This window comes from Gracilinanus agilis, chromosome 3, assembly GCF_016433145.1.
Source record: "Gracilinanus agilis isolate LMUSP501 chromosome 3, AgileGrace, whole genome shotgun sequence".
NCBI classification, from domain to species: Eukaryota; Metazoa; Chordata; class Mammalia; order Didelphimorphia; family Didelphidae; genus Gracilinanus; species Gracilinanus agilis.
Window position 1 is genome coordinate 645,024,959 of NC_058132.1, and position 20,579 is coordinate 645,045,537.

Consider the following 20,579-nt stretch of genomic DNA (forward strand, 5'->3'; position numbering starts at 1 on the left):
GGGACTCCAGACAATCAACATTTCTATTGTACTATGGTGACTCCAGTGTTTGAAGATCACAAAGTACCAAAAAATGTTCACTTTAGTGAATTGTCATTAAGTAGCAGATTCCCACTATTAAATGACTGCCAGGACCTCTCTCATACTGACATAAGCACACTTTTCCATTGGGGACAACATCAGGGATATAAACAAATAATTGTTACCAACAAAAATATAGGAGAAAGGACAGCAACTCTGCAGTCCAACTAACTACCTATATTCATATAATGCCAGTGAAATATTTTGTATGACCTTGGTCAATTCACAATCTCCTTGGATTTTAGTTTACTCATCTATAAAATGAAGTATTTGGAACAGGGCACCTTTGGGGGGCATTCCAGGTGCACATGCACATGAATCCTATGACTAATAAGGACAAATCTAAAACTCTACACCTGGGTCCCCCAAACCAGCATGGCTACCGGACCGTTTATATGGAAAATATCAAGGCACTTGCACGGATCACGAATTTCATGAAAGACAGCAGGGCAACACATCAATTCAAACAGCTAATGTAATCCAAGGCTACATAGAGATTATCCCTGGTCAGACTATATCTGGATTACTTGAAAGTAATATCGTAGGAATGATATCAGTAAACTTTAGAGTTTCCTTGCCTGTAGGGAGCCTGGAGAATTCAAGCCCTATAAGACTTCACTGAAGTAACACATGAGGATAACATAATTTTCCTGATTCCAACTTCTCCACTCCTAAATATGCCCAACACTTAGCTAATAAAATGAATCCCCTAATACATAGATGGAATAATGTGCTTTGCAAACCTTAAAGTACTCTAACATCTCTTATCTGTGATGATAGTGATGTCACTGCCAGTTCAAGACTTTATAATATATAAAATATAATAGCTCCCTATTGCCTCAAGATGAAGATGAAACTTCATTAAAGGAACTTCAAAATCTGGCTCCACTTTCCCTTCCTTCACTGAAGAAATGATCATTTTTCCGACCTTTTTGTTTGCAATTTTGGCATAATACCTGATTCCTCACTCTCCTTTATCTCATACATCCAGTCCCTTGCCAGATTTTTCTTCTTCTTTTTCTTCATATATTTCTCACATTTGATCCTTTCTCTCTATTACAGTGACCATCATGGTTTATATATTCTCATCACCACTCACCTGAATTACTGCCACAACCTCTTTGTTGGTGCTCCTGACTCAAGTCAAGTCTTCCGTCATTCTAGCCCATCTTCTACACTGCTCCCAAAGTGATTTTCCTCAATCACAGATCTGACCACAGAACTCTACTACTGAAACACTATTCAACCCCAGTGGTTTTTATGATGACGTATGAACACTTCCATTCATATTTTTATTCAGTGTTAGTTACTCTTTTAAAATTTTATTGGATTATATAATCCATTTAAAGTTATTAATTAGGTATTGTGAAGCGTGAATCAAACTTTCGTTGTCTATCAACCAGCAACTTTTAATTTAATCAATCAAAAACTTAAGCACCCCTATGTAACACTAAACAGAAGAATTCACAAGTCATTTACTAGAGTAAATTCATACCTCCAAAGACTACTGCCACTCCACCTTGGGTAATGCTAGGCAAATTGAGAGTCTGCAATTGGTTCCTATAAAGTAGAGGAAGGGACAGGAAGTGACATGGAAAAAGGACTTTAAAAATCCTGAACTTGCTGTCCAGGGGGCTTCTCCTTTGGACTTCTTTGGAGGATGACTCCTCTTTTAGACTGCTTCTTTGGAGGACTTTGCCTTCTGGACTTCTCCTTGGATCTTCTTCTCCTTGGGAGTTCATCTTTGGAGACTCTGCATCAGTGAGGTAGGTGAATAGCTGGCCTACCTTTCCTGACTTTTGGAGAGATTGGTTCCAGAAAGACATTCCTTTCCTGGAGGAGGCTGCATCGGTGGAACTCTTGCTGAAGATACCACCAGGTCCTCTGGCTGAAAATCACTGAGCCCTGCCGGGGCTGAGCTAGACACCAGAGCAACCCTTAGGGTGGTAGGCTAGACATTTTTCTACCTTCTTCTTACATTTTTCCACTTTCATTTTTTCAACCTCTTTATAAAGCTACTAAAAGTCATTTTGACTGAAGCTATAATATTTTTATAGCAATGATCACAATATTACTTTAGAACTTTCATATTAGCATAAAAACCCAAATTTTATATTCTTACAGTATATATTTTCCTTCATTTGCCTTGAATATTATTTTTTCAAATCATTTTTTTCCTCAAGCTATAAACACTATTATATTTCTTCAGTTCCTTTAGCATCTTTTTAAAGTGTTCTTCTCACTGTTTCTTCACCTAATATTACTTCACATTTATTATACCTTTCCCTTTGGAGTTTTGCTTGTTAATAATGTTTTCCCCTTTTTCTACTCTTATCTGCTTATTTAATTCTTCTATATTTTTTCTTTCAATTAGGCAAATACATTTCTCCTTCCCCTCCTGCCCTTCTATTAGTACTGTTTATTATGATTTTCCAATTTTCAGTTTTTGTGTTCTTTTCCAGAGAGGGATTCTCTTATTCTCTTCATTTTTATTCTCTCTGTCTCTGTCAACTCTATACTCTCATATGGTTCATGACCCCTATAATTATCTAGACTCTCTCACTTCACTATATTCCTTTTGGAATCAAAACTTCCAACGCATCCAATCTGGGATCTCCCCTCTAGGCAGCTTCTGCAACAATCTTATAGAAACCACCATGGGGATATTTCTTTTCAAATTCAATGCCCCAATCCCAAACAATGACAGTTCTCAAAGGTCATGGAGAGACACTGTCCTATGATAGGAATCCCAAACATATATCATGACTTTGATTATGTGGCTCACCCCTGATCTATGTCCTCTTTCTGGTTATCTTTTCTTCCCCATTTGCCTTTGCCTTGAAATCTCCCTGAGTCCATTTTCTCCCATCTCCCTCAGGTGTTAGGAGTTTAACCACCCAACCTATCCTCAGGTAGTTGTGTGAGCTTTTTAGTGATCAAATCTTCTACATCATGAGCAGTAAAAAGTATCCATCTTTCTTCCCAGATCATCTTTATTAAGTTATAGGAGAATTCATCACTGGAAATAAATATACATTCTTTTATAAAACAGACCTTCCTTCTCCTCCCTTTCCTATACTTCCCCTTTCTTCTCACCTTCTCTCTATGAAGACTCTTTTCTTCCTGAGACCATTATGATCACATTTCACTCAGTATTAGTTTAGATTTGACTAAAATATATCTCACACTCCCTTTGGTTCCCTTGCTACCTTTCTCCACTTTAGACACATTCCCATTTTGACAACCAATTCCCAGAAAAAACCTTGCTTCACCTCTAGGCACAGTGTTACCAGGTTGTGTCCATAATGTCCCAGCTATGCCTCTTCAGTGTTTCTTCCACATGAATGCTACCTTCACTCCAGTCTCCTTGTGTAAATTTAGAAAGAACTCTGATCTCTCTGTAGTCACTGGGTTGCTCTTTCTGTCTTTAGCTACTACATTCATTCAATCCTCCTGCATTTCTGTTTCTTAGAAGGTTAAAGTTGCAAGTAATCTCTTCAATTCTGATTTTATTGCAAAGAGTGGTTCAAATACCTCCTTATTCCTGAAAATGCATATGCACACAGAGTTATCTTTTCCATATTGTGACTTTTCCCATCACAGTTTCAGTATGTGGCGAATCGAGTATAAGATATTAAATGGGAGTTTTAGGGGAGTTTTGCTGAAGCCACAGACAGCATGCAAAGGCACTGACTAAAAGAAAAAAAAAATAAATCAGACCTTCTCTAGTAGAAAGTATAATGATAATTTGCACAGAAATATGGAAAACAAGATAATGGACAGTTACCTGATTAGAACATAGAATGAACTGAGACTGGCAGGAGGTGGCATGTGCCGGGACAGCTGAAGCTCAGGTATATGAAAGGAAGGATTTGAACTGGGAGATCAATCTCAATCTGAGATTGGGTTTGGGGTAGTGGAAAGTTGTGGTGAGGGTAGACCACAAGTCAACCTGAATTATCAGCAACCTACACCAATCTATTTCACAGAATAGTATCAGTTATAGTAAAATATAATTCGCTGTCAACTTAGCATTATCCTATCTAGGAAAGAATAATTATTTAGAAGTAGCTGTACGATTCTAATCACAGATTCTTCATCTGACTGGCTATTCTGGGACACTGTTATATCTGAAGTTGGGTTCAACAGATTCACAACAACTATTGCTGTGGGGTCCTTTGTGTTTCACTATCACAACTAAAGTGTTACCCTCGGGTATCACCCACATACTCAGCTTCAGCTTCTCATAACACCAGAAGGTAAGGTCAAAAAATTTAAGGGGATTGTCCAGAATGCTGAGGTGTCATGCCCCTAACTCTGTCCGGAAGGGATGCAGGTACATATACACACACATATGAAGGCATGTATGAACGTGTTAATATTCTAGACATATAAAATATGTACACATGCATATTATATATAAAACAATGCCTATCCATGTGTGCATATACATATGTGCATATATACATACATGTTAATATAGAGATGTTATATATAATGTGCCTATATGTATACTTTTATAGAAATTGTATAATGCAAATATTTTAACATATATGTATATTCTCATACTAATATATGTAACATGTGACATATACATATATCCCTTTGTGTATATGTAATCTTTAGTATGTTTATAGTATAAAAGACAAAATATATTGATACAATATCATGCATATATTTAATGCATTTCTGAGTTTCTAAACGTTTTTTGTATTTGTTTGTTGGTTCTTAAATGCTGTCTGTGGCTTCTGCAAAACTCCTAAATGATATTTCTTTTTCTAAATTCCAAATTTCTGTGCAATTCTCTTTATTCTTGCTTACATTACGGAGTTCAAGTTTTTGTCTGTTTGTTTGTTTATATCTTGTCACATTCTTCTGGTGTACCTGCTGAAGTGCTGGGAATCTGATTGTGGCCCAATCAAACTTCTATAGCCTGGACCCAGAATTTCATGACACTGGACAAAAAGAGGGAAAGACTTTGATATGGATTATTTTGCAAACCTCTGTGCTGGTCTTTCAGTGAGCCTTTTACCAGTGGCATGGTTATGGTGAGGAAGTAGTGGAGGAAGGTTATTGAAAGAGTTCAAGGCAGGAATCAGCACTTAGGTTTTTTCTTTTGCATATTTTTTAATGTTCTTTTGCACTGGAATTGTTTAATTTATGTGATTTTTATCCTATGTATCTAGCAGTGTCTTGCACATAGGAGATACTTAATATTTCATATTACTGTCCTTTATGAACTTTATTTCCCAATGCATATAAACTGTGAGTTATTACCAAACTTGGTACATTATTGCCCTCTAACATGCATTCAGGCAGATCATCATCCATGATTTGAATGTATGATCTCCTCATTCCTTCATTTATAAATCATTCTCTTCTTTAAAAGATCAGTTCAGGGGCAGCTGGGTAGCTCAGTGGAGTGAGAGCCAGGCCTAGAGACAGGAGGTCCTAGGTTCAAACCCGGCCTCAACCACTTCCCAGCTGTGTGACCCTGGGCAAGTCACTTGACCCCCATTGCCCACCCTTACCACTCTTCCACCTATGAGACAATACACCGAAGTACAAGGGTTTAAAAAAAAAAAAAAAGATCAGTTCAGATGCAGCCTTCTCCATGAATCCTCAGGTAACCTAGGCTAGCCAAATGTGGCCCCTCTCCAACAACACAAGGACAGCACAACTTTGATGAAATTCATGTGATGGGAAGTTTAATTGACCATGAATTCATTTATTATCTAACACTCAAAAAGAGGTAACAAGCACTGAATTCAATCGATGGCAGTGGGGATAGAGAGGTGAGAATAGGTAGGAAACATTGTCAAGCTGAATGAGCCAGATTTTCTATGTGAGAGGATACAAAAGTTAATTGAGTGATCAATATGAACAATGATTTAAGGTTTTAGAAATAGAAAAATCAAACAAAGGGGAGATTTTGTTTGAGAGGATAAAGTGGGGTAAACTAAAACAAATTTGGTTTTGGCCATGTTGTGACTGAGGTAGAGCAAAATAGAAATATTCAGTATATATTTGTAAAAGAAGGATTGAGGATCAGCAGAGAATTTGGGGCTAGCAAACTAGAAGTTATGAACAGAAACCATTAATTAGGGGCTGCTTATTAAGGGTGATGAAAGTCACTGGAGTTATCCAAACTGTACTTTATCTCCTTTTTCCTTCAATTTTGCAATTGTAAGTACATGATCTGTAGGAGAAGATTACTTGGAAGTTTACTATTCCATATGAACACCCTTCTAAAGGACATTTTCAATGGGGGTGCAGATTGTTTAGCTAGCTGCAAAAAATTAGCACATGGATTAGTAGTTACTGATGTTTTCATAATCCCCTATTCTGGGTAGTGATGTGATATGAAATTTAGAGGTATCTTTCCCTTCTCCTCATTCCTTGAGAATGAATCCTTTAGTTTGGAAACTCAGCTCCACAATTCCCAATTTTTTTTTCTTCTGAACAGCACAGTTGATTCACAGCTTGAGCATCTGAGCAGAAAGTGGTCCTTTTTTCTGTTTTCTGCAATATGGTCTATGTCTGTCTTTTACCATCTTTTCAGTGAAAAGTGAGACCTCAGACAGCTCATGGTTAAATTTCTCTTGTAATGAGTGATTTGGAAAATCATTCATGTGTTTATTGATGATTTGAAACTTTTCTTTTGAAAACGATTTCATCAGACTCTTTGATTCTTGGGGAATGGCTCCTGGTTTTATACATTTACGTCAGTTCCATGTACATCCTGGATTTCACACTAAGATATTTGGGGCAAAGATTTTTCTTCCTCCTAAACATTTCTCTTCTTGATATAATTTAATTTGTAAAGTTTCTTTATGGGAAAATATTCTAAATAAACAAATAAATGAAATAAAACAAATTTCAAAAAAAAGTAAAAATAAAAATTATGGCTGCAATATCAAGTAACATGAGAATTTCTGCAACATAGAGCAGAAGAGCACTGTATATGAAATTGCAAATCCCTATTACATATAACTTTTTTTAAGGGTATAATTCAATGAAATTTGTAAAGTTTTTAAATAAAGGAGAGATGACTGTCCCACACCCAATCCATGTGTGTCCTCTCTCACATGGAGTTTAAGAAGATTCTGATTATAATCAGGTGAATTATAAAGGAGGAGGTGTATATGTGAGATTTTCCCACTTCTATCCTATTACTGCATCCTGTCAGAACAAATGTTTCCACTGGTATTCAGAAGGAAAGACCCTCAAAGGCAATGTTCCCTAGCCCTGAGATGGACTCGACATGCCTGTAGGAACTAGAAGGTACATGGAGAAGGGGCTGAAGGAAAAGACCTCTGGTAGAGTATTGCATGTCAGTGACTCCTGGATTGGGAAGGCTGAAGCTTGTGAATCACTTGAGCCAAGGAATTCTCAGATTTGATAAGGGTAAAGTCAATAAGGTGTCTAAATTAAGATTTACACCAGTATATTAAACTCACAGAAGTAGGGGCCCACTAGATTGCCTAAAAAATGGTGAACTAGTTCATGGAATAAATGGAGCATGTCAAAGCTTTCACACTGATCATCAATGTGATGGGATCTGTGAGTGGTCACCACATTTTAAATCTGGGTGAGATAGAAACACATTCTCCAAATAATAATGAGAGAAAAGAAAAAGAGAGGAGAAGAGAAGAGAGGAGAGAAGATAATAGGAGAGGAGAGGAGAGGAGAAGAGAGAAGAGAGGATAGAAGAGAAGAGGAGAAAAGAGGAGAGCACAGGAGAAGACAGAAGAGAAGAGGAAAGAGAGGGAAAGGGTGGGGAGGAAAGTCTTAGCCCTCTTTCTATTTTTATAGCTCCATACTGTTTTCCAAACTAGAACTCTGCTGAGCCTGGAGGGAATGTTTGTCAGGGGAGCAGTCTCTATAGAGGCCACAATTAGAGAAGTTTGCCATAGCCTTGGGTACAGTGAGCTCAGAGGAGCTATATTCTTCCAAGCTCCACAGGTTCACAAGTCCTAGAGTTTCTCAAAATAGTGCATGGTATTGGCATGAGGCCATTCCTCCCAATATAGACCAAAAACCTTGGAGTATGTACCCCCTAATTTTTAAATAGAGCATTTGGGATCCAATGCCCATCTGTTAAATTTATTCAGTTTTTTTGTAATCCTACTGAGGTAGAAAGTCAAAATTGCAAGGGGCCCACTCTCTGGGGATGATTGTCAGTCCCAATAGGAGAGTGGGACTTTCAAACTACCTATCAAAGAATTACTCCCCCCTGCTCTAAAAAAACATTTTTGAATATAGACAATAGTATTCCCCATTCCCATCATAGCCTAGAGGCATACACACTGCCTAGGCTGGCAAAGTCTTTTTTTCCCCCTTTGATTTCCAATTAATAAACCTTTTTCTGTTCAGCCACTTAGTGTCACCCTATCACAGCCCACACTCTATTCCAAATTATGTAGAAGAAAGGCTCCTGCCCAAAGCCATGTGGGCTGGAGACTCTGTGGAGGTCATGTTGTCCCTTGAGGCGTGTGATTGTCAATCTCCCCTCAAATGCAGCTTCCCAACTGCCTTTCAGGAGTGGAGCAGCTGGCAGAAGTCTGCATAGTCTAATGAAAAATTGGTTTATTTGGTTCTTGTGGATAGTCAAAGGCTGGCAGCTTTTCGTGATGTTCTTAAGATGTGGGTTTGCTTCACCCCAGAACCTAGAGCTTTTGAACACACTTTTTCTATTAGGCACGTCTGAGATTTGTAACAGGTGACAGCTTTGAACATGATGATTTTCGCGAGCCAATGCTAGACCTAGATGGAGAGTAGGAGAAAATTACCCTCTACGGCAGTGATGGGCAGATTACGTGGGCCAGGTGCGGTCCATGCCACATTATTCCTAATCTGACAAATACAATGAGTAGGATACAATACAATGAAACTTTGAAAGTGTTGCCTTAGAAATAGTCTGACAGATGAGCATTTCCCTTGGCCCCCTCTTTAAAAAGTTTGCCCATCACTGCTCTATGGGACTCTTCCCCCATCTTTGATTTGTGTACTTGTGCAATATGGTTTCAAATAATTCTATAGGTACCACATATCAAGAGATCTTAACCCAAAACCATAAGAACAAGAGAGTAGGAGGAAAAGAGAAAAGTGGGTGGACTGGGGTTAGGTCACTACTTCTCGTTGTATAGTTTTATTATCCCCAGATATAGGTAAAGCATGGAGATAATACTTCCCTGGGAAGCAGGGTCTATTTTATTTCTGCTTTTATGTGTCCCAGACCTGCACAGTGCCTGATATATAGTAGAGGGTTAATGAATATGGCTATAATGAATGAAGGTTGTTAATGTCTAGGTTTCGGGCAAATATGGCCAACAGGTTCCTCTGTTCCCTTACAAATAGTAAAAGGAAAGGGCAAATCCAGTTAGGACCACTTTTATTGTAGCCCACAGAAAATTTGGGAGATGTCAAGGCCTGTCCAAAACCCATAAAGAGAAAACAAAAGCAGGTAAAGTACTTCTCTTCCAAAGGAATTAAGCTTCTGGCAACTCTCTCACATTCTGGAGAATCAACACTTTCTGACAATGAGTTATACAATCCTCCTCCACAAAACTTGCAGTGCTCCCTAAAGATTTAACCAGTCTGCAAGAATGCAGGCATCCTTTGGAGCTACTACACAGATAATTTCTTCTAAGTGGATATGCATTGATCACAGAAGACTGTATTATAAAACAGATAGGTATCAATGTCCAGACCCTTTGCTTCCCTAAATCACAGGTATTCTTTTTGTCGTTATTCAGTTATTTCAGAAATGTAAGACTCTACATGATGCATTTGGGGTATTATTGGCAAAGATCATGGAGTGTCCTGTTCATTTTACAGATGAGGAAACTAAGGCAAACAGAGTTAAGTGACTGGCCCAGGGTCACACAGCCAAAAAGTATCTGACACTAGATTTGGACTTAGGAAGATGTGTCTTCCTGACTCCAAGCCTGAAACTACCAATGTGTCATCTATTTGTTCCCCTTTACTGCATCTCTAACTGTGAAGATCATGTAGGTGGTCCCCTTCTTTATTGAATAAGCAGTACTACTCAATATCCAACCCTACTCCCTTCTCTAACTACAAGGTATGATCCCTGAATTCTTCAAATTCGAAACTTATGTATTTGGTAGCGATCAAATTTAGTGTCACCAATAAATTAATCTCCAAGGCTAGAATTTCTCTGGCTAGTCATAGAGCAAGACTACATTCCTGAACTTCCATGCTTCTAGCAGTATCCATGAACAATTGATATAATTCTCTAATGTCATCAGCTTGAGCCCCCACCGGTATGCTAAACTTTCCATTTTATTAGCCCTACTTAAGCAATTTCTAGAGAAAGGTATTTACTAAAGTAGTGCAATAAGAACATTTGGTACACTTTTAAGAAAATCTACAACATATATTCTGCTAAGTATATACAGAGTTCAGGAAAAAGTTGATTTAAGTTTAGAGAGCACATGTGACAAAACTCACAGATTTTTTTGGTAGAAGTCCTTTTATTCCATTACTGAGTTGCTAAGAAATTTGCCTTAGCCACAGTGTAGTGCAGTTTTTTACTTGACTTCTTTGGGAAACTAAAAATTGACATCCAGTCTGTCCTTGGCTCCAAGTGTAGGTATTGCCAAAATCTGATCCAGAAATGCTTCTAGGACACAAGTGGGAAGATAAAAAGTCCAACTGATACTTCAAACTCTTTGAGGGTTTCAAAGTCATCCTTCAGCCAAAGAGATAAAGGGACCTACCATAAGGAGAAAGATAGGACGTCTCCTTACCCTCTAAGACTTCCTTTTCAGAGGTTTACTAGGATTCTTTATATCCTATACTACCACTCCCAGGAACACCCTGAGGGGTCTATACCTGCCTTTAACCAAGACTCATAGGGCATGATGGCATCCCTCAAGCAATTGGAATAGATTTATTTTTTAAATTTAATTTGACCTCATCAAATAGCTTTCAAAAACTTTTCACTCAGTTTAAATCCTCTGATTAAGATTGGTTGAGCATTATATGACTTACTTTAAATGGAATAGGATGATTTGATTGAGTAAATATCAATTAACTGTACCCTAACATATAGGTGAGAGGGTAGGGAGCTCAACAGGCTAGGATATTTCTTATCAGAATTGAGACTTCTAGTAGCAAAGGGAAATTTTCTTGGACAGCACTAACCATGAGGATTGTCTCAAGAGTGACCCTAAATCCAAGCGTTTAAAGATTTAATTTTTAAAAGGGGCAATGCCTGAGGAACTTGTCTCTCTTAGAGGAAGGAGATATAGATATTCTTGTGCTTGGTCCTGTAGTAAAATGAGTAGCAAATAACTAATGCCAAAAGATGGAGAAACAGAAAACCTATGCTTTTCCACCTTCTCTGCCTTTATTTTTATTGACTGATTTCACCATGGAAATCTCAATACAAGCGTTTTGGAATGCCTCTCCAAACAAACTCTGAGTTTGTTCTGAAACTTGTTCTGTTGAGCTTATTCTGAAGAGAATAAGCTAAGGAGAAAGTGTTCTATTTTTGTCTTTCTTTGTACCCCAAAGTTTAGCATAGTGCCAGGCATATGATCAATGCTTCATAACTGTGGGAAGAGAAACACAGAGGAAAAACAACTGCTTGAACACATGGGTTCATTGGGATATCATTGGGGATGAGGACACTAAACGATCACTCTAGTCCAACTATCAATAATATAGAATTGGGTCTTGATCAACGAGACATGTAAACCCAGTGGAATTGTGGGTCAGCTAAGGGGGTTAGGGGGACTTGGGGAAAGGGAAAGAACATGAAACATGTAACTATGGGGAAATATTCAAAATAAAAATGAAATGAATGATCAATACTTCATAAATGCTTGTTTATTCATAAATTGTCTGGGAGGGACCCTAAGATTGGACCTCGTTTCTATGAAACCAGAGTTCTTGCATCTCTGGGCCAGTCCTCAAAATTTCCACTTAATTGTGTTTTAGTAATCCCAAATCTAAATCTGACCTCATCCTATCTAAACTAATGAAATAACCTCCTATTAGATCTTCCTGATGAAACCTCTCCCTTTCCTAATTCATCTCAACACCACTTATCAAATCATCTTAATGTACTGTTATCAGCCTGTGCCGCATGACTCAAAACCTCCATTAGCTCCCCACTGCTGACTAAATACAGCATAAATTCCTGACCCCAGCACATAAGGCTTTGCATGATCTAGTTCAAAACTACCTCGGCCACCTTATTTTTATATTAACCCCTTCACATAGTCAACATTCCAGTTAAATGAGGAGATCTTTTCTTCTCAGTTCTTATCCTGCCCTCCCTCATCCCTTAGCCCTCATTACTCTCTCAGACTGGAAGGGACTTCCAGAGTCATACCTTCAGGTTCCATTTGGTAAAGAATCTCATTTCCTTCAAGTCCTAAATTTGGTACTACTGCCCCCTTGAAAATGATCCTGGTCTACCCAAGTAAAAATTATCTTCTCTGACTTCAGTTTTTCATAGCTCTTTGCTTGGCTCTCCCCTTGACCCTAAATTGGTTCCCTCTCATATCCTTGTTGTTTGTATACCTGTCCTTCCTTAGCTTTGTCTCAAGGTTCTTGAACACAAAATCTGTTTGGCAGTGATTATTGCTTCCTAAGTGATGAGAGTACTTTGAGCATAACTGCTTGATGAATTTAACTCTTTCAGAAGTAGATTAATCACACTCTCCCTGGTCACTAACTAAATGGCAGTTGCCTCTTCGGTTGAAAGGTTTCAAACAAAGCCACCAACCAACGACAAACCCTTGAGTTTCTATTGGGGGCATTCATGTAAAAGTTCCTTTAACCCATCTCAAACTAACCTGCTTTGTCAATCATTATATAAACGATGGCATTCACGGCCAATATTTAACTTTAAGTTATGTCAGAGCACTTCTCAGCGTGCTATAATTTGTGTTAAATCTGCAAAGAGTCAAACTTAATGGCCCATTGCAGACATGACCCCAGAGTTGCTGGTACAATCTAGTAATGAATGTCGAACAAACCAATGTCAAAGTTTGTTTGTTTCTTTTTTTTTCGAAAGACAAAATGGGAATATCCTTCCACCTGTTGGCTTGAGGCACATGAAACCATTGTGCCCACAATGCCTCTACCCTGGCATCAGGGAGACCCTTTGCAACCAGGCAAAGCAGAGTGGAAGAGAAGGAGATGCCCTTCTGTCTCTGATGCCATCACAAAAATTGTAATGCTAGAAATATGTATTCTCCCTTCTTCAAATTCATTATAGCTCTTTACAATTACCTTTGTGATGAGTGATTCTCAAGGCCAAGTTGACCAGAGGTTGATTCTCATTAGTGTGAGAGAGTATAAAGAAAGGCAGCTGAACTTGACTCAACTAGTTGCCTTATCGGACAGATTCCTCCTTTGCTCTGGGCCCATGGTACCAGGGACATTGAATGTAATCAAAGATATCAAAGTATGAAAAACCTACAAATTGAAAATCAGATGATGATCAAAGCCTTTGAATGCTGAGGTATCAGAAAAGAGAGTTAAATAACGACATCCAAAGACCATGCAATCAATAAGTTATAGACATGGATCAAAGTCAAGCAGCAAAGCAAACATTGAACATGGAAGACTGTCAGATTAAATTGGCCAAAATTTGAACCCAGTCACTGACTTGGTTAAGAAATTACAGTGAAAACTTCAATGAGAATAGATGATACTAGAAAAAAAAAAAACATGATTCCTTACAGGACAGAGAGCTATTAATTGGTTCAAACATTCCCCAAAGCAAATTGGGATTATACAACATGACTGAAATGGCCACTGGCTTTCAACCAAAAATTCTGCTGCTAGGCATATACCCCAAGGAATTCAATTAAATATTTTATTTTATTTTTTTAGAATTAAGAATTCAAGCATCCGACTTTGTTTTTTTTTATTTAAAAATATCTTTATTTTATTCCAATAACAAAATTAATCATAAGTTTTCCAAAGTTATATGATTCATGTTGTCTCCCTCCCCTCTTCCCTCCCCCCTTCTGGAGTTGACAAGCAATTCCACTTGGTTAAACAAAGCATTCCCACTTTAAAGAAAATCTATTTACAGAAATTTGTACTTTAAAAAATTATGGAGGTTTTTTGGGGGTGAGAGTGAAAGATACTGAAAATAAAGTAATACCCAATGATTGCAGAATCATTAGACAAATTATAATACATGAATATAAAGAAATTTTACTATAAAAATGAAATTAAGGAATAAAGAAAAACACTTAAAGTTTGATAGAACAAAGTAAGCATAACCAGAAAAGAGTATAATCAGTGTTTACAGTAAGAGTGATAAGAACCTTAAAAAAAGTAACAATTAAAACCGAATGCTGCAAAACCATAATCACCAAGACTGACCCCAAAGAAGAGAGCTCTTTTTTCCAATTCTTTTTCGGAAATTAGTTACCCGAATTAGTCTGAAATAGTGATGATAATGTCAGATATTCTCTATATAATTCTTAATTTTTTTCGAACTTCTTTCCCTCTCTCAATGGGCTCACTCTTAGAGATACCTCCACTCTGGGCCTATGTCCTTTCATTAGTGACATCCTCCAGAGCACCCAAATATAAGCAAGTGCCCAAACCATTGATGCTCATTACTTTACTCCACTTCTGACCTTCTCCACTTCTCTGCCACGCCCCAATTGCCTTTTTATGAGTTTTATTCTCCCATTAGATGATCCTTGAAGGTTGAGGAACTTAAGATCCTTGGAATTAAGTGACTTGCCCAGAATCACACAGTTAGGAATTGTCTGAGGTCACTTTTGACCCCAGATCATCCACTCAGCCACCTATCTGTCTCGTACACAGTATATTATCATCAAATTCTCTCTCTCTCTCTCTCTCTCTCTCTCTCTCTCTCTCTCTCTCTCTCTCTGTCTCTCTGTCTCTCTGTCTCTCTGTCTCTCTGTCTCTCTCTCTCTCTCTCTCTCTCTCTCTCTCTCTCTCTTTCTCTCTCCATTCATGCATCTTACTCTTTCTCTTTTTATTCTTTATTATAAGGAATGATTCTCCAGTATGGATAGGATAAGGCATATGCTAAGAAATGTAGGTAATGCAAAAATGCAAGATATCAGTACATATTTTTTTTTATTATTTTAATGACAAACTAGAATGGAAATAAATACCTGAGGTATCTGTGTTTGGTCCTATGCTATATTACATTTGTATTCATGATTGGAATGAAGGTACATATGTAAGCAAATGGAATTTAAATGAAAAAAAGCTCAAAGAGGTAACTAATGTGTTAAATGAGGGATATATACATACATTAACATATCAAAATATGCATGTATGTTATACATACACATATATCACCCATACACATAGACACACATAGATACAAGGCCCAGTGAATTAAAATAAAATGGATTTAATAAGGAAAATATCAACTACTTCATTGGTGTCAAAGATCATTCTCACAAGTATCAGATAAAACAAGGCAGAAAGAATGTACTGGGTGAAACATTTCCAGATTTTAGAGGACTTCAAATTCAACACAAATAAACAATATGGCATGATGGCCCCCAAAGCCCTAATGTCATTTATAGCTGAAGTAAGAGAAGTTCAGGCCTGAGAAGAAGGTAGGAAAGTGGGGCAGGTAATAATCTTGTATATGAAAAATTGTTTCATTTCTGGGTACCTAGCAACAGCAACAAAAATAATCATTTCACTTGTCATTCATAAAATGTTTTAAACTATGCCAAGGGCTTTACAAACATCTCTTTATTTGATCCTGCAAATGTTCTCATTTTATAGATGGGAAAATTGAGGTTTAGGGATGCTAAATGATTGACTTGTTTACCTAAAGCCAACGAGTGTTCAGACAGCATTTGAGCTTTTGTGACTCCAATGATGGAGAGCCATAATAAGAGGACAGCTGGGTGGGGAAGGGCTTTGATACCACATACATGAAATCATTGAACAAACTTGGAATGTTTAGCCTTGGGAAGAATACTCTGGAAGGCAGATAGGCAGTGATCTTTGGGAATTCAACGAGCTTAAAAGGAGATGTATTAAGATGTTTTGGGGGACTTAAAAAGTAGAAAAAGGAGCAATGGATGGAAGCTGTGAGGTGTAAAATTTAAGTGTGAGGTAAGGAGAAATATCATCCCAATTAGAGAAATCTGTAAGCCAGAAAGCCTGGCTCTGGAGGCAGAGGGGGCTTTATCCCTGGAGGTATTCCATCCAGAATTGGATAATCCCTTGCCAGATAGATCATAGAGGAGATTCTTATTCAGGCCACAGCTGCATGAGATGACTAAAGAGCTCCTTCCAACTCTGAGATTTTATGAAGAAAAATCCAGTTTCCAAATTCAAATCTCACTGTCATATACTTCCTCTCTAGTGTTTGGTCCCCACGAATCTCAGAGATCGAAGTGAAGACGAAGATATCTTTCATTTGACAATGTGTAAATTCTCATTAGTTCTGTCCACAGCCCTATAAGGTGGGTAGTGCAAGGATGATCATCCCCATCACCCCAGCTGAGGGAGCTGAGAGGTCAAGGTAGACTCTACAAAGTTTAAAACGGATGCAGAGAGTCATAGCTCAAACTGGATCTTCTGCATCCAATGAATATACTTTTCCTGTCACCCAATTCTTTTCTGTTTTAATATCTATGTTATACCAATAACACTTATTATTTTCCATTTCCTCTGTCCTTGCATCTTCTTGGAATTCCCCTTCACCAGACAGGAGGCCTAGTGGATTGCAGGCTGACCTTTGAATCAAAAAGACATCAGTTAAAATCCAGTCTCAGATACTTAAGAGATGTGTGACCCTAGGCCAAGTAATAATAATAATAATAATAATAATAATAATAATAATGGAGTCTGCCTCCATTTCCTCAACTACAAAATGAAAATAATAATAGGACCTCCCCTTAAAGTCTGCTAAGAGAATAAAATGGGCTAATTTTTAGAAAATGTTTTCCTAACCTTGAGGCACTATATAAATACTTGTTATTACTCTTATTAAAACATTATTATTTTTGTAGTTGCTTTTATCATTATTCCCTGGAAGGCCTTTTGCGATTTCCAATGTACGTGTTCCCAGTTTCATACTTCAGATCAAATAATGATCAAGAGCTTGCCAGGAAAATCTGGACTTTTAAACTTCTTTGTTTCTTATTAGATCTGTATCTCTTCCCAAGATAGTGTGCTTTGGGGTCAGTGAAACCTTCATGATCCGTTGACCTGCTCATCTTGTCCTCCTTAAATGAATGAGTGAATGAAAATCCCATATTAAGTGCTTATCTTGTGCTAAGTTTTTGAGACACTAATAGAAGAATTGAAGAAGTCCCTCTCACACTCTGATTGTGAGAGATAATACACAAAAAAAGTTTGGTGAAAAAAGGGATGGAAAGACCCAGATGTTGCTATTGAATGGCAAATGGTGGTCCTTGGTGATTCTCCAACTTACCAGAAGGAAAAAGGGTTATTGACTTCCATCTTATAGAAGTAATCTGAGTAGTTGAGATGCCCAGATGCACTCTGGGAGGTCCCACCTAAGGAGAGTTAGGGTTATGAGCACTTCTCATTGAAGGCAGATGTGCCCACCTCTTGCCACCACCTGGATGAATCCAGCTGCAGTTTCGTCTCTATATACAAATAAAGTAGACCATTGCCAAATGCGCCAGCTGGCTCACCTTATACTATTTATTTCAGCTGTACCTCTGTACATTCTAAATTGGTCGCATTAAGTATTGAGAAAGGCCATTTAAAGTCTAAAGGAGAAGGGTAAAGCACCAGCTTTCCCATAATGAGCTTTCTCATTATGTTATCTGATGGCTGGAAGAGATGTTTAGTCATAGGGGCCTTGAGAAGCTAGACTGGAAACCACAGGAGGCATTCCCAGGGAAGGAAGGAGAGTCTCTACCCCATGTATATAGCCACACTCAAAGAATTGTATTAGATTGTCTATGCCATCCAGTCATCTAAGTCTTTCCTGGTTTGCATCTAGGAGAGAAACCATCTCCCTACAAAGCACAGTCAAGTTCTTCAGTTTCTTCTCCTTCTCTAGAATGGTCCTCAGGATTGTAAGAGCAAAAACTATAAATTTAAGAGTTGGATGCCGTAGGATAATAGAGCAAAATCTGGAAGGAGCCTTGAAGGCCATCTACTCTAATGCGTTCATTTTACAGATGAGGATAATAAGCATCATTGGGGTTAAGTGACTTTCCCAAAGTCACACATGTAGCAAATAGCAGAGTCTGGATTGGAACACAGGGCCTATGGGCTCAGGTACAGGATTGAACTGTGTTATAATTATTGGGTGCCATCACATTCATCTCAGAAAAAAAATCTGAATGATACACAAATGCATAATATGTACACAGATGTACATATACACGAATGATCCCCTAATTCATAGTTTCTTGTGACTCATTACTACCCCATAGAGTTCATCTAGTACTTCGTTTTAGACATGAAGTTCATGTGCCTCAGTAGCTTGTCTATAACCCAGTCATTCACAGACAGATCTAATTAAAACAAAACAACTGCCACTTTGTTCACAAACATTAGAACACTGAGACTGGGAGCTTGTCTGTGCCAAAACACGTGGGCCATTCAGAGAACTGAGGACCGGTTGCTTCTAGCTCTCAGTACTGCTCTCCCTTTGCTGCAGGACATCAGAGTTCAGAGTTGAGTTAAATCAACGTTTTCTGAGGCCTCTCCAGAAGGCAACGAAAGGGAGGAAATTCATGAAGGATGACAAATATCTAGAAAATCAGAACTGATATTTCTAGAGCATTTTGAATGTATTATCTTATTTTATTTGTGGGTAAGTATGAGAGATCTACCATTATTCCCATTTTATGAAAGAAGAAACTGAGACTAGGAGAATAAGTGACTTGCTCAAAGTCACATAGTAGGTATCTGTGGGGATTTTGAATAAAATCATTCCTGATTCCAAGTCTACCACACAACTGAAGTGAATTAGAGGGGAAAGAGAAGGCATTCTGACTGAGGAGATCCAAATCAAACTTAGATGCCATTAAAAAGAGGACATGATTCATGACTGAAAGACACAAGAACCCATGCTGTGGTACTTGGATGCCAGGCCCACCTTTCAGGTCATCTTTCACAATCCCCCACTGCAAAGGGCCACCATGCACATTGCCAAGGACCTGACCTTTGCATGAACATTCCTCGGACTCCAGTGCCTGCTGGAGTGTGTGTGAGCAGCCAGCATTCTTTCCTCAACCATATAATTTGCCAGTCACAAGCAGAGATCATTAACACATGCCATGGACGGGAGCATGATCCAGAGGGCAATACCTGAATTCTGAAGCTGGGGAAGACACGTTCGACCACCAAGCATCAAGCTAGCCCAGGACCTTCCTTGATCAGTTATGTGGCCACCCGAAAGGGCAAGTCTCACCTCACTGCTCTCAAGGTCTGGAGCCATTGGCTTGACGTTCATTCAGGTAAAACTCTAATCTCGGGAACAGAGTTTTTGGGTTATTTATAGCTTATCTTGTTTACCCTAGGAATAATTTAAGAGTTCAAAATTCCCGAGGGAAAAAAGTGTAAAGTCTCTTAGGCATTCTTATATTAGATGGGTACGGGATCAAAATATGAAATATGTATCCACTAAACTCAAATTACTTCCTACCCTGCCTTCTCTTTTCATTAATTCTACTCCTTTAGAAATCAAATTATATCTCTCTGATATACCAGAAATATACATATATATATATATAAATCAACTAATTCATAGAATGACACTCTTAAGTTTAAGATGTAATGTGAAGAGGAGTAGAGGGGAAAGAGAAGACCTAGGTTCACTTCTTATTTCTGCCAGTCTCAGTTTCCTCTTTTGTAAATTGAGGGCAGGTAGGGATATTAGATGGCTTCTAGATTCCCTTTCAGCATAAAGTCGATAATCTTCTGATCTTGATTTGGAATTAACAGATGGAGAGCCCCATTCTGGATAGGATAATTCATAGGATGACAGACACCTACACTTAGAGCTAGAAGATACCAAAAAATTCATGGAACCCCAGAACTTCAGGGGACATGAGTCCCAAAACTGTGACTTGCCCAGGATCAATCTTCTAAGCTAATCACTTTCCTTCTCTGGGCCTATTTCCTAATTGGGAAAATATGTGAATTGGATCAGATGTCCTCTAAAATATTTTCCAACTCTTGAATTATTTTAAATCCTGTAAGCTTAGGGGCATCTCCTATAAATATAAAATTCTATCCATGGCTCCACAAGAAGAATGGAGAGTTTTCTTATTGTTCTTTCTGGTTCCACCCATTTACCCATCTATCAATCAGTGTGCATTCATTAAGCACTTAGATGCCAGGCACTACATTAGGCACCAGAGATAAAAAAGGAAGAAAGAAAGAAAGAAAGAAAGAAAGAAAGAAAGAAAGAAAGAAAGAAAGAAAGAAAGAAAGAAAGAAAGAAAGAAAGAAAGAAAGAAAGAAAGAAAGAAAGAAAGAAAGAAAGAAAGAAAGAAAGAAAG

At 38.1% G+C, this 20,579-nt stretch overlaps 1 protein-coding gene across 1 annotated transcript in view; it reads left to right on the top strand.

Moving 5' to 3' along the window:
• Window positions 1-19,359: 19,359 nt before the first annotated feature.
• TMEM207 (transmembrane protein 207) overlaps window positions 19,360-20,579 on the top strand; it is a 26,128-nt gene continuing 24,908 nt past the window's right edge. The window contains exon 1 of the mRNA XM_044669507.1: window positions 19,360-19,532. Coding sequence (XP_044525442.1) covers window positions 19,458-19,532 — 75 coding nt within the window. The 5' untranslated portion in view covers window positions 19,360-19,457. The remainder of the gene's footprint in view (window positions 19,533-20,579) is intronic.